This window comes from Hemicordylus capensis, chromosome 3 (assembly GCF_027244095.1).
Source record: "Hemicordylus capensis ecotype Gifberg chromosome 3, rHemCap1.1.pri, whole genome shotgun sequence".
Taxonomy (NCBI): domain Eukaryota; kingdom Metazoa; phylum Chordata; class Lepidosauria; order Squamata; family Cordylidae; genus Hemicordylus; species Hemicordylus capensis.
This window is the reverse complement of record NC_069659.1, coordinates 301,950,014-301,964,355: the sequence shown is the minus strand read 5'-3', so window position 1 is coordinate 301,964,355 and position 14,342 is coordinate 301,950,014. Positions and strand designations below refer to the sequence as shown.

At 42.0% G+C, this 14,342-nt stretch overlaps 1 protein-coding gene and 1 long non-coding RNA gene across 3 annotated transcripts in view; one reads left to right on the top strand and one right to left on the bottom strand.

Moving 5' to 3' along the window:
• LOC128351451 (uncharacterized) overlaps positions 1–7,918 on the top strand; it is an 11,328-nt gene extending 3,410 nt beyond the window's left edge. The window contains exons 2-3 of the long non-coding RNA XR_008319781.1: positions 53–218; positions 7,792–7,918. This is a non-coding gene — a long non-coding RNA (uncharacterized LOC128351451). The remainder of the gene's footprint in view (positions 1–52; positions 219–7,791) is intronic.
• LOC128351449 (transcription cofactor HES-6-like) lies at positions 7,327–14,342 on the bottom strand. Of its 2 annotated transcripts, none has more exons than XM_053311012.1 (4): positions 14,201–14,342; positions 13,109–13,204; positions 12,906–12,984; positions 7,327–8,045 (listed from the first exon to the last, which is right to left on the bottom strand). In XM_053311012.1, the coding sequence occupies exons 1-4, from the start codon at positions 14,261–14,263 to the stop codon at positions 7,633–7,635; spliced, it is 651 nt and encodes a 216-aa protein (XP_053166987.1). In that variant the 5' UTR covers positions 14,264–14,342; the 3' UTR covers positions 7,327–7,632. The 2 variants fall into 2 exon arrangements, with proteins under 2 accessions (XP_053166987.1, XP_053166988.1); XM_053311013.1 differs by having other exon boundaries at positions 7,327–8,042.

Sequence of the window (14,342 nt, the reverse complement as noted above, 5' to 3'; positions counted from 1 at the left end):
AAACATGCTATGGAAAGATTCACTTCCTTCCCTCTTCTCTCTTCTCTTTAAGGGAAGCAACATGATTATGCAATGCATGCAACTGCCGTTGAATCTGGACTGGAAGCCGTAGCAGTGAAGAACCACAAGAAACCAAAAGCAAAAGGAAGCACTCTGCTTGAAACCTCCTTTGTCATCAGAGCAGAGGAGAGGATGGGCACCTGTCTCCCCATCTGCAGGTAGCCTGGCTTAGGCTGAGGGTTTGGTAGCCTGGAATTTGAGGAGATCCTGATGAGTTGGATGAGGGCTGCTGTATGGTGATCTTTGCTAAAGCTGTTCTTATTTGTTTTATTTTGTTTTATTTTATTTAACATATTTATATACTGCCCACTACTGAAGTCTCTAGGTGATTTACAGCAATAAAACACAAACCAAGAAAATGTTAACAATTAAAACATAGAAAAATATCAAATTAAAACCACCAAATAGCTAAAAAGCTTGGCTGGAGAGAGGTTTCTTTAGTTGTTTCCTAAAAGCCAACAGGGATGGTGCAGCTCTTGTCTCAGCAGGAAGTACGTACCACAGCTCTAGAGCAACTACAGAGAAGGCTCTCCTTTGGGTCCTCTCCTGAGAAGCTGGCGGCACCCCCAGATGAACTTCCCTGAAGATCTTAATAGATAGCAGGGTTCATAACGAAGAAGGCATTCTCAGGGGTGCAGCTATAATTGAGTGGATGGGTTCAAAGAACCCGGGCCCCCAGGTTCTTAGGGGCCCCTCAGCTCCACCCCTCCCTATCTTCTTCATTATTTCCCTCCAAGGAGCCACCGGAAAGAGGGGTGAACGCAGGCCTCCTCTCCCCTAGCTACGCCCCTGTGCGTTCTCTTAAATACTCGTGACCAAAAATTGGGTAGGATCAGCTTCAGGCACTGTACATTGTCCCAGTTTAGGGTTGTCTGCCCGCAGAACCCTAGCTAGGAGGAGGGAGAAGTGATTGTATGGAAGGTGGTAACAGGCTCCGTCGGCGGTGCTCTACCCAGCACTTTTACCCAGCATATTATTGAGAGTGAAGGAAACACTGTCAGAGCCTGCACTCGGCACTCTCACATGATCACTTCCCCTTCTCCTACCTAGGTTTTTGCTGGCAGACCACCAATAATTGGGAGTGTTCGCACAGCTCCTGAGCCTGGGTAAGAAACTGGAAAAACCGTGCAAGGTCCCTGCTTGGCATGGTTACAGAGGGAAAGGTTGCTTTAGGAAGTCGCATGGAAGCCTGCAGCAGTGCATGCACCAGCAGTAAGATCACACTTAGTACCTGCGCAAAAGCTTTGAACATCCACTGGGAATTATGGGAGGAGCGTCCCAACTGTGACAAGGCATGGAGCAGCCCTGCAACTCCAAGCAGTTTAGAGTAGCTCGGAAGCAGTGTGTGCACTTCTCTCTTGGACCTACAGATCTCTGTGTGGTATGCAAGCCTGGTGTAAATATGTGTAAAGTGATAGATACTGGCGCAAAAAATTCCCAACTTCACTAATAGACTGATGAGAATTAGCTGTCAGTGACTAAATAGCAAAGAGATCTTGGGATCATGGTGGGTTGAGAAACTGATCCAGTGTGCAGCAGGTATGAAAATGATCCATGCTAGAGATAATCAGGAATGGGATCAAAAATACAACTGTTAATATTATAACGCCTTTATACAAATCTGTGGCCACAGAACTGTGTGCTCTTCTGGCCATTGTATCTGAAAAAGGATACTGTAGAGCTGGAAAACATACAGAAGAGGGCAACCAAAATGATCAGGGGTTGGAGTCGGAGAACCTTCCTTATGTGGAAGGGCTACAACGTATGGGGCTTTTAAGTCTCAAGACAACTAAGGAGGCAGAATATGATCGAGGCATATAAAATTATGTGTTGTGTGAAAGAAGTGTAGATAAAGAAAGACATTTTTCTCCATCTCTCAACACTAGAACCTGGGGTCATCCAATGAAATTAACTGGCAGGAGATTTAGGACATACAAAAGGAAGTACTTTTTCACATGGCACATAATTAATCTGTGGAATTCACTGACACAAGATGAGGGTGGCAGTTTAGATTTTTAAACTAAATCTAATAGTTTAGACCAGGGTTTCTTAACCTTGGGCCCCCAGATGTTGTTTGACTACAACTCCCAGAATCCCCAGCCACAAAGGCCATGTCTGGGGATTCTGAGAGTTGTAGTCCAACAACATCTGGGGGCCCAAGGTTAAGAAACCCTGGTTTAGATGGCTTTAAAGGGTGATTAGACAAAGTCATGAAGAACAAGTCTATTGTGGCTACTAGTTTTGATGGCTATATGCTATCTCCACGTTCAGGGGCAGAATGCCTCTGGGTACCAGGTGTGGAGGAGCAATGGTGGGAAAGAGGGCATGCCTTCATCTTGTGCTTGTGAGCTTCCCAGAGGCATCTGCCTGGTCACTGTGGGAAGCAGACTGCCGGACTCTGATCCAGCAGGGCAAGACAGTGTATCCCAGAAATATATATTTTAAAAATCTATACAATAAAACAACAGGAGCACCTTGAAATGTTCTCATTGCACAGGAGCTCCTAGAATTGTTTTTAGTGTTATAGGATTGTGAGTAATATCCAGTGAGTGTTTTGATGCCTTTGGAGAAAGCAACAACATAAAAGCCTTGATAAATGCATCCTATCCAATGAAGTCCAAGACATTTTTTAAAACGCCATTTTTCAAAATGTTGTATAATGGGTGCATGCTTATGAAGAATGTTGTGCACTGGGCCACGAGAGACATCTTTCCAAGTGGTGATTCTCTTGATATTAAGCAGCAACTGCCCCTATTTGGCTCCAGCTCAGCATCCTTCCAGTGGCTGTTGCTGGTGTCTCCCTTGTGTTTCTTCTCAGACTGTGAGCCTTTTGGGGATAGGCAACCATCTTCTCCTTATTGTTCTTTCTCTATGTGAACCGCCTGGTGAACTATTTGTTAAAAAGTGGTATATAAACAATAGTAGTATTAGTAGTTCATCCTTCAAAGTGGACGCAACCATATTCTGCAAGTATTCGTATTGCTAAATCTGCCTGCCTTCAGGGCCTGGAACCTGCATTTAAAAAAAGAAAAGCAGCTACAGGAATTGTGCCATGACTCCCTCTTCTGGTACTGAATCGCTAATGTTGCTGCTGCCGATATTGGGGAAAGTTTTGGATGAGAGGCAGATTATTTCTGTTTGCCTGTTCGAGATTTGCCAATCCTCCAACAACGGTCAGGTGAAAATAAGTATGTTTTAAACAGTAGTTCGTTATACTGAGATACCGTACAGAGCAAGAGGGGCAACACTATGGGATCTTGTAGTTGACTCTCCCCAAAAATAGTTTAGAATAATGGTTAGATGTGAGAAAAATATGCACTTTCCCAAGAATCATACAAACCCTAGTCTCTAGTTCTATTATTTTTCTTCTTCCTTTGCATTCTAGCAAAGTTGATCCATTTAGTAACAGAACATAAAAATAAGGTATTCCTGTAGTCAAAGATGTACCTGTGATGGAAGCATTCAGTTATTAGGGACTAATTTGGAATACAACAGCAAATGGCATGCAAAGTAAGAAAATAAGGACTGCACTGTCTTCCAAATCCAGTGTCTTGATTTCTGACCAACATGCCCCCTCTCACCGTCCTATTAGTTCCCTGTACTGACATTAGCATTGCCATAATTGTGTTTTGCAAGTAGCAACTCAGCTGCCCAGCCCTCCAGAGCTGTGTGTGGCATTTAGGCAGGAGAAGAAGGCTAACTGGTATAACTGCCTGTTGCACACACCTATGAGATCTTATAAAACAGATCTGAATTTCCACTGAAAAAATTCCCTCAACACTTGGAAGTAAATCATACTCAAACAGGGAACTTGCCTAGAAATGCTCCAATGATTGAGTTGATGAAACAAGCTCCTCAGCCCGCCGGGAGCAGTGGGGGTCACAACGTAAAATTCAGTGCTTAGATGTTGATATTTTAAAATGTACATATTCTAATACCAAATTAGAGAATCTGAGCAAGATAGTGCACCACTGCCGAATCTGTGTTAGAAATGCATCCTTTTTTAAACACTTGATTAACAGAATGTTTGTTACTGTGGGTAAAGATGGCAAACCACACATGAAACATCCATCAGCTTGTAGTGATTGTTCACTCTTAAGAAGGTATGATGTTGTCTGTTTTTTATTACCTCACAGACTCTAATCTTCCTCTTTGTTCCCCATCCTCTTTTCTTTTGTGTATTGTGGCTGCTTAAATCCCCTTCTGAAGGTTTACAATTTATCTTTTTAAATATAATATAATGCATTTATTTGTACTATGTTTGAACTAAAATTTTAATAAGAATTAATGGCCTGATTAGGACTGCCAGCTCTTTTTTCTGTCAGTGTTCTTGTGCATTTAAAAGCACCTTGAGTACCAACAGTTCATACAGTTAAAGTCTGTGCAACATGAAGATGCAGGGATAGTAAAAAGCTTCACCTGCTGAATGCCCGTTAGTCACATAGCTACTTGAAAGCACAGAAGCCTTACCAGAAAAAAAGGAAGCAGCTCTATAGAGAATCACTTATAGAATTGTACCACAGAGAAACATAGACACTTACATAGTCACAGACCTCCACACGCACAGTCAAGCAACCACATACACTCTCCATAAAATATGGACTCCATAAAACAGCACACTCATCTGACTTCACCCCCTGCTACTGGGGTCTCAAACAGGGGCATTGCTAGGTAATTAACAGCTTAGGTCCAGGGTACTTAAGAGAGCGCCTTCTCTGTCGTGAACCCTGTCACCTATTAAGAGCATCTGGGGAGGTCCAGTTACGGTTGCTGCTGACTCGTTTGGTGGCAACTTGGGACTGGGCCTTCTCTGTGGCTGCCCCAAGGCTTTGGAACACACTCTCTGCTGAAATAAGACCACCTCCTTCTCTGTTTGCTTTTAGGAGGACCCTGAAGACATACCTGTTTTCCCAGGCTTTTAACTGAAATTTAAAATTTAAATTTTAATGTATTTTTATCTATTGTGATTTTATCTGTTTTTATGAATTTTAAAAGTTTTGTATTTTAAATTATGTTTTAATCTGTACACTGCCTAGAGATTTCTATATTAGGCAGTATAGAAATCCAATACATACATATTGTATACAGACAGACAGACATATTCCAGGCCCCGGGCCCACAGCCCCCTTTTGGATAATTAAACTCAATAATACCCCCCAAGAATAATTATATATGTTTTTAAAAGTCTCTAATATTATAACACATCACCTGTGAAGGCAGAAACAGCTGAAAGCTAGTTGAGGCTAGGAGTTCTCTCCCATGCTCTATGAACTTCCTTTATGGATGAGGTCATGGAGGAGGTCGGCGGCTGGTGAGATTCAGGGTTCTGAGCAATTCATTGGGGGTCCATGCCCCATGGTCAAGGTAGAGTGTGCCGTCGAGTCAGTGTCGACTCCTGGTGACTGCAGAGCCTTTCAGAATCTTCCTATATCACTGCTGCCCGATATAGGTGTTTCCCATAGTCTGGGAAACATACCAGCGGGGATTCAAAGCGGCAACCTCTGGCTTGCTAGTCAAGTAATTTCCCACTGCGCCATTAAGTGGCTGCATGGACCACCCACCAATGACATCCCTAGTCTCGTGCCTTGTTTTCCAAGCATCTCTTCCACAGATTGAACCTCATCAATGCCCCTGACATCTATTCCATCAGCATCCCCCTCCAAAACTCCGGTGTGTCTCATCTAAGATCTCCTGCATCTTCCATCTGAGCCTTACAACCTCACTCACTTGTTGATTACTCAGACCTATGAGCCATGTGCAGCTGTGATGACAACTTGCCTTAAAGATTGACACATTTATTGTAGCATAACCTTTTATGGACTAGAGTCTACTTCATCAAACCCTAGTCCATGAACGTTTATACCACAAGAAATCTCAAGGGGCCCTAATACTCCCTGTTGCTTTTTCTGCAACAGACTAACATGATAACGTCACTCTGGAAATCTAGAGTGATGCCACTTCCAAATCTGATAGCAATGCCAGTGTCATGAGAAGGGCTCCTAGCAACTAGTAAGAAAGCTGTTTGAACTGCTTGTGAGCTTGTCTGGATGATGTTTCTGTGGAGCCACTGGATAAGCCACAGTGGCTTAAACCTTGATGTTAGACTCCAGCATCCTAGAAGGCAACTTCTTATCCCCTGAGGCATCTGCTAATCCTGCCATCCTGGTGCTATCATTGCTAATGGCTTTTCAAGAGGTGAGGATAAAAGGGGGAAAGTTGTGCCAGGAGAGGTGCTAAAATACAAGGTGATGACATGCACTCTTCCAAATCCTCATCAAACAAATCAGTTTGCATCATTAGCCCCCAGGTTTGGAGTGTCTGTGTGTCATTAATTAGTATGCAGAATGTTTGCTTAAGAGATCCCTTTCCCCTGTTCTTTATTTTAATGGAAAAGAACTCCTAATTGCTTTCAACTTGAAAAACCATAGCAACCAAATGTTGACTACCAAGTTTAGAGAGTCTCACTACACTTGTAGGTAGGGTTTTCCATGAATCTTGCTTTGTAAGTTTGGGATCAATGTTTTCTGGAATTTTTTCAGGGGAACAATTTATGAAAATTGTTACTGTTAGTTAATACAAGAGAGAACTTTCTAATTATTTTGTATAGTTAGAAAATCCAAGGCAGGCTGTTCCCCCACCCCACTTGGCTGCACTTCAGGGTGGGGTGGGGACTCCACATGCACACACCCAAAAAGAACTTTTAACAAAATGAAAAAATGGCTGCTATGTAGTAATTAAAAAAAAAAAAAAACCACCTGGCTTTTTAACCAGTAAATTTCATTAAGGGATGAGGAGTTGGCATAGAAGGAATAGATGCAAAAGAATGAATATCTTATTATGCTGAAAATTCTAAGATATCAATTAACTGTACTCTTCCTAGTACTCCAAATCCTTTATGTAGCCTTGATCTTCACCTACATCCAAGAATCAAGCTACACAAGCAGCCAAATCACCTACTGCAAACTCTAACCTGCCACCTGAAATGGCAGGTCTGGCATACTCCTACCGGAGTGTACAGTTTCAGATGGAAGGTGAGAACTAGCATGTCTGAATGCTCCTTACATATAATAAATGTCCTGCATATAGAAAACTAGCACATTAGGGGAAAGGGTGCCTTTTCATTCAGTTGCACTGGAGTGACAGAAGAGTGCAGTATTCCTAGTGTCTGTCCTCCGGTTTGGAAGAAAAACCACTAGACATGTAAGACAGAGTTCACAAAAGTAGGTGCATAAAGCACAGTCAAAAAAACAGCCACTCACTCCAGTTTCTATTTTTATTAATCAGTTGTTAATTATTTTAATAACATATGAAAAGGTATATTATATAAGTCACATACACTAACAAGCTCAAGAGAAGATTCTATAAAATAATTTAGATGCATTAAATAAATACAATATAATAGCAGCCTTCTACAATGCAGGCTACATAGAGGTTTACTTCGGCTTGAAGTACCCTGGTCTTTAGTACACCTACAGGAACAGATTTGCTCCAAAAAGTGTTTTAAAGAGGCATATCTATAAGATACATATAAGAGGGTCTAAGATTAGAAACAACATTTCCCCCAAGACATTTTTACCATGGTCTCCACATGTCTAATGACCCCATATTAGGGGCACTATGTGCAAAATGAGGCTGCAGGATCTGACTGGGAGGTGACAACTCGCGCTGACTACAACGTGAGGGCGGTTGTGGCTGAAAGGACTTTTTCAACCCCTGTTTGTCTTCAACAAGGTACAACTGGTCCTCCAATTGGCCGGAACCTGTTGTCTTCCTCTGGCTACGCCTGCGGTTGGTTGGACTCAAGTCTGCCTTACAAGTTTCCTCACTAGATCTGGGCAAGGATTTCAGCAGATGGTTCAGTAAACGTGCTCCGAGGGTCTTGTCCATCCATTCGCAGGTCAGGAGGAGATTGTGGACCTCATGCATACACTGAATATATCCAGTGCTGTATCTCTGTTGAGCTTCCAAGCCCATTTTGGAATCTGCTGAATGAGATTTGGTTTCAGTCATTAAATGAATACCATCAAGATTCTGTCATTTATAAATGTATCAACATGTTTCTAATGTAATAGACACCCAGTGACTATCCCCAAATCCAGATATTTTATTAGATTGACCCTTTCTCCACAAGAGTTGTTCTGAAGCTATGCACAAAAGCTTAGGTTTTTGTTAGGAGAGGAGAGCTGGTCTTGTGGTAGCAAGCATGACTTGTCCCCATAGCTAAGCAGGGTCTGCCCTGGTTGCATCTGAATGGGAGACTCGATGTGTGAGCACTGCAAGATATTCCCCTCAGGGGATGAAGCTGCTCTGGGAAGAGCAGAAGGTTTCAAGTACCCTCCCTGGCTTCTCCAAGATAGGGCTGAGGGAGATTCCTGCCTGCAACCTTGGAGAAGCCGCTGCCAGTCTGTGAAGACAATACTGAGCTAGATAGACCAATGGTCTGACTCAGTATATGGCAGCTTCCTATGTTCCTATGTTCTATTCTATATAAAGGCATATCATCATGAAAGGCTCTTGTAAGGAGTATAGATAATCCAGGATATCAAGGAGGGGATTAAACTGTGTCCACTGTGTTCAACAGAGCTCACTCCCAAGTATGTGTGCATGGGATAGCAGCATAAATGCAGTTCTGGATGTCTTATACAGCACTACCAAATCAAAGGAGAATATGACATTGGACTGGAAATACAATGAGGGCCCTCAGTTTGGTAGCTGGTATGTAACAGTGTGGGCAGCTCAATGAAAATGTTGACTCAATGAGAGGCAGCTGTGAAAAAGGCCAATTCCATGCTTGGGATCATTAGGAAGAGGGCTGAAAATAAAATGGCTAATATTATAAAATAACCTTATACAAATTTATGGTGCAGCCACATTTGGAGTACTGTGTACAGTTCTGGTCACCATACTTCAAAAAGGGCATTATAGAACTAGAAAGGGTGGAAAAGAGGGCAACCAAGATGATCAGGGGCCTAGAGCACCTTCCTTGTGAGGCAAGCTACAACAGCTGGGGCTTTTTAGTTTAGAAAAAAAGGATGTGGTGACAGTCACCAGCCTGGATGGCTTTAAGTAGGGCTTAGATAAATCCACGGAGGACAACTCTGAGGGCTATAGGCCAGCAAGATGCCTCTAAATACCAGTTGCAGGGGAGTAGTAGCAGGAGAGAGGTCATGCCCTCTGCTTTTGCCTGTGGGCTTCTCAGAGGCATCTGGTGGGCCACTGTGTGAAAAAGGATGCTGGACTAGATAGGCCTTGGGCCTGATCCAGCAGGGCTGGTCTTATATTCTAACAGATGAGATGCACATTGAGTTCCTGCTGAAGGTGGGGTTCAATAAGTGGTCACCTTGGCATGACTTTGGCTCTCTTCACTTTCACTACTGGCCAAGTGTCAATTATGCAAACAGGTAGTAGAGCTGATCCATGGATCTTCCCCATACAGTTGCCACCTACTCTCCTGGCTCATGCCCAGCCAGATGGGAAAGACCTTCGTGATCAGTCTTGCCCATGTGTTTGTGTCATTCACACAAAATGCAGCTGGTTGGAACTACATCCCTTCACACGTACAACGTGAATGAAGGATTCACTTTCCTGTACCACAGGAGAGTGGCTCCTACATCACTGTATCTGTGGAAGTGGGCTTTGTTTATTGGTCCTTGTTTTATCATCTACATGTATCAGGTACCACATTAGCTGAACTAAAAGTTGTACCACGCTAGAGAAGTTATAGAAGATGCTAAAGAAATGGCTGTATGAAACACAGAGTTCAGTATTGCAAATTCCCCTTTTCACTTCTTGTCCTTGATAGAAGACCAAATCCTTTTCACTATAGTACTATATTATGTTATTTGCAAATGCAACAAGTCAGTTGTTTTGTACTGAGTTTATCAATATTTCCTTTTGGTCAATAAGAATTATATGGTGCTTTGACATTCATTTATTTTTAGATTTCTACAGTGAACCTTTTTCAAATAATAGTCTATGCCCTTTAGGCCTCTTTGTTTACAGTACTGGATATTGTTATAATTATCTACACTGCTGTCTGTATTGTCTGTTTAGCCAGTCTTTAGTATATGACCCACTGCATTTAGCTTTTGAATAAAGTCTAGTTTAGCTGTTGTTACTAAGCCACTGTAAGATTGTGATTATTATTACCTTTTTATCATTGTATTGAGAATACAATCTGGGCCAGTCACGTATCTCTCAGCCTAACCTATCTCACAGGATAGCTGTGAGGATACAAATAACTGAGCTCCTCGGAGGAACAGTGGAATATAAATGTAAGAAATAAATAAAAATAATAAATATTTGCATACTGCTTTTCAACAGCACATTCACAAAGCGGTTTTCATGGCAAAAGGATGAACAGATGAGAAAGGGAATGGGGAAGTGGTTCCCTATCCTAAAGGGCCTCATAATTTAAAAAGAAATGCAGGGGAGTCCCTGTCAGTATTGTGGGTTATGTACGAATAAGTGCTCTCCCCTTGGGCATTTTCACACAGCAAGCTTTACTGTGAGTTTGAAGTTGCCCCCAAAAACTGAAGCAAAAAGTGGATTTGTTTTACCCCGGATATAAATCAGGCTACACGCAAAGAAAAACTCGAATCATGTGTGAAGCGCTCCCTGATAGCTCACAGGGACTTCAAGGTAAATCTGGCTGGTATGTGAACACACACCCTCCATTCCGGAGGAGATGCGGGCTGAAAGCCTTGTGCGGAAACGCCCTGGCATGGCAAACTATAAGAGAGCCATCCCTGTAAAACATGCCTCTTTGTCCAGTTAGCAGGTACAAAGCTTAGGTAGCCTAAAAGGTGAACAAAACACTATTAAGAGCAGTTCAAATGGGTAGAGAGCACCTCTGGAAAGTACAGTCCATAGTAATGATGTACAAGAGGCTACTGTGCTTGTTACAGACTGCTGCTTGGGCACAGATATTTGGTGCTTTCTGTTAAGGGCTGTTTGGTCTGGGAAATTGCAGCTCCATATAACAAAGTGTTGTTGCATCATATTGGATACTAGTGAGTGTGTAAAAGGAAAAAGTGGCAGTCAAATATTTTACGGAAATGAACAGTAAAGCTTGCACAGATTTCAGTGAAATTAGGCATCCCACATATTTTAGGGATTCATGTCCTATAACAATCAACATGGTCACATCCAGTCAGCAGCTCTCCTCCCTCTCAGAATGGCAAGTACACTTTCTAAAGCAGAAATAGACCACGAATGAGGCTGCTGTACTTTGTGAAAGCAGGTGCATTCTTTCACAGGTCCATACTGTGGTGTTTTTGGTTAATCCATTCCTCGATCCAGGCCAGTTATTGAATGGAGCTTTAGTTATTTGTTTTCCATCCTGGAGTAGAGGCAGGGCTAACAAACAGCCAGCAGCAAGTGCAGGGGAAAGTAGTCTGCACTGGCCTCTCTGTACATAATATCTGTTTCATTAAACTATTAATATTCCTGATTCCACTCTACTGCCTTGTCCTTGCATACCACGACTCTTTCCCTTGGATTCTACACACACCAACTCCTGCCATAAGCCATTTGAAGGAGACAGATGAAAGAGTGCCATGGGAAGATACTATCCATGCCTGTGACTGCAGCAGTTGGGCATGCATTGAGAGGCACATCTTCCCTTCTCAAAACTACCAAGTGAAGTCTGGCTTATCCTGTTTGGCTTATCCAGAACTTCAGCACATTTGTGCTCTAAATGCTTTTCAGACTTTGCACAATAGTCCAGCAAGCTGCCATTCAAAGACTATAGCACAAAACCAACCAGCACACCATTCTGTCCTCTTTAGACATTATGTTGTAGACATGTTCAGACATGTATGTTTATTTTAAAAGGACCCTTAAAATGCTAGCTACAGACAGGAAGTGTACTACTGTGCATGTGTTGAACATAATGTCTGAATGACTATACATGGGTACAGATGTATATATTCATACAGTCTATACAGACCTTATGTACATTGAACATAATATATGAACAGAGCTACAAAAGAGCGTGTAGGGTTCCAGCACAAGTTCCATGTGCTGCTATTTGCCCCTTTTAAACATGAGGGCAATTGTACACTCCAGCACAGCAATGGCACAGCATCTCAGTGCTCATTCACAGAGGCACTGATTTGTCTCACATGTCGCCATTCACATCACAGGCAATCTTCAGTATGTGCAAGTGAGACTCACATAGCCAATTGCAATTTGCTTTTTCAGTTACAAATATTGCAGTTGGAGGGCTTGGAAAATGTGATATCCCGACAACACTGGGTGAGGATGTGTAGATAGACAAATGCACTAAGATCTGGTTGTCAAATTGCTTCGTGGGATTAATTTAGCATTGAATCTACTGAACATTCTCTCCTCTTAGACCTGTCAGAATGCTCAGCCTTAGCTGTTAACATCTGTCTGGATGTATAGCATTATCTGGTTTTTTTCATTTATGCTTTGAATATCTCTCCCACCTTATAGAGATGTGCAGAACTGGTTCACCTGGTGAACTGAGGCTTGACTCACTGATCCAGAAAAAAATAATCATTAAAAATCACCCGATTGCCCAATTGTTTTGTGGGCTGGGTGGTAGGGAGCACCTATCATGCCCTACTACCCAACCCACTTTGGTGTCCCTAGGCACTACCCATAGGTAATAATGGGCTGGTTTGAGACCCCCATTATTCCCTATGGTCAAACCAGTTTGAACCGGTTTGAATTAGGTTCAAATTCAAACCTAACCATGGAAACCGTGAACACCCCTAGCACCTTACTGAGTAGTACTGGAGTTGTAGAATTTGAATAAAGATTCCAGATACACAGAAGGTGTGACTGCATAAAGCTTGTAGGGAAAGAAATCCACTCACCCATAATTTTGCTGTTTTGGATATTCTGGAGATGCTTTACTGTCATTTCGAGGATATCTGCTTTTTCAAGTTTAGATTGCTATTTAGAAATGAAACAGCAAAGTGGATCAGTAACAAGGAATCATTTTGAAAGATGCTGGATTAGGAAAAACAAAACAAGTGTGGGGAAATAGGATAAAGGCATGTTCGAAATCTACACTTACATCAAGCTGAAAGGCGCCAACCACTGTCTCCTTGAGTTGGTCCAAGCAGTTGTTAATCCTCTCCCTTCGTTTTCTTTCAATCAAAGGTTTTCTTAACTGAAATGATTAATGGAAGAGTGATAGGAGTGCATTGTTCTGCTTGAAGGTTTTAATCATGCTTTTAGGATATTGAGCTTGTTAATTCAGTCACCCATAGAGATTCATTAAGAAATGATACAGGTCTCTCTTCTTATAAGTAGATCCCTTTTCAATGGGACAGCAAGTAATTCATTAGTGCTTGTGGTAAGCACTGTCATTCTTACCCACTGTGACCACTGTTTAAACACTGCAGTTGTAAAATGATCTCTTGCAAACATAATCTTTCTTCTAGTTCAATTTTGTATGATGTATGAGCAATACTGAGTAATCCCTAAAAATCCAGTCATCAAGGAAGAAATAATACAATTCTGTCCAAAGTATGAGTTCTATATAAATTCTCTGCAAAATTTCCCATTACATTATTTTTACTGGATGCACTTTCCCATCATATTACATATTCTGGTGTCCATTTTTTTTTCTTTATAAGTTTGCATTCCTCATTCCAAACAATCTTTCTGGCAATCAGACTATTTGCAGCTGTACTTTCTTCATAATTGTGTCAAGTGATGGAATTTGTGGTGGCTGGATTGTGTGCCACAGACTCTTCCTTCCTACAATAATATGCACATCATTTTAATCACAAATGATATAATTTAAAAAACTAGAAAAAGTGCGTACATGAAATCACATATGGCTACATTATATAGACATAAGTTTCTATTGGGTTACATATGACTGATGAGAGTGAGGAAGTTACACACATTATACACTTGTACACATTACATTTGGCACCTGGGTTTCTGTACTAGCTGCTACATGTACTTCTAAGTAAGCTCACTTCTAAAAAGTACCTACAGTGATCATCTGCCAGGAGGTTGCTCCTAGTGAAGCACAGAAACAGAGAGCAGCCTCCTGAATATAAAAACCACAAGCACCTAATGTGTGCTTAAACCCTTCACTTATTCAGCACGAACAAACGCTTGCCACTGAGGCCATGTATAAAGTCTGACCTACCTTCCTTTCCTCTTTGGTGTTGGAAAGTTTCTGGACACCACTGGCTACCGTTGTGGCGGTCATTGTAATCCACCTCGCCTGCCCCAAGGCTTAGGGGAGAAAAGGGGGGAAAGCCCTTTGGCAGCTGGCCGCTCCCCTTGCC

What these genes read in the sequence shown, in the direction of transcription:
- LOC128351449 (XM_053311012.1), bottom strand. Translation starts at nt 14,263, where the DNA reads ATGACCGCCACAACGGTAGCCAGTGGTGTCCAGAAACTTTCCAACACC. An exon ending in ACACCAAAGAGGAAAGGAAG is followed by an intron (nt 13,205 to 14,200) that starts GTAGGTCAGACT and finishes TAATCATTTCAG; the next exon opens with TTAAGAAAACCTTTGATTGA. An exon ending in TTGGCGCCTTTCAGCTTGAT is followed by an intron (nt 12,985 to 13,108) that starts GTAAGTGTAGAT and finishes ATTTCTAAATAG; the next exon opens with CAATCTAAACTTGAAAAAGC.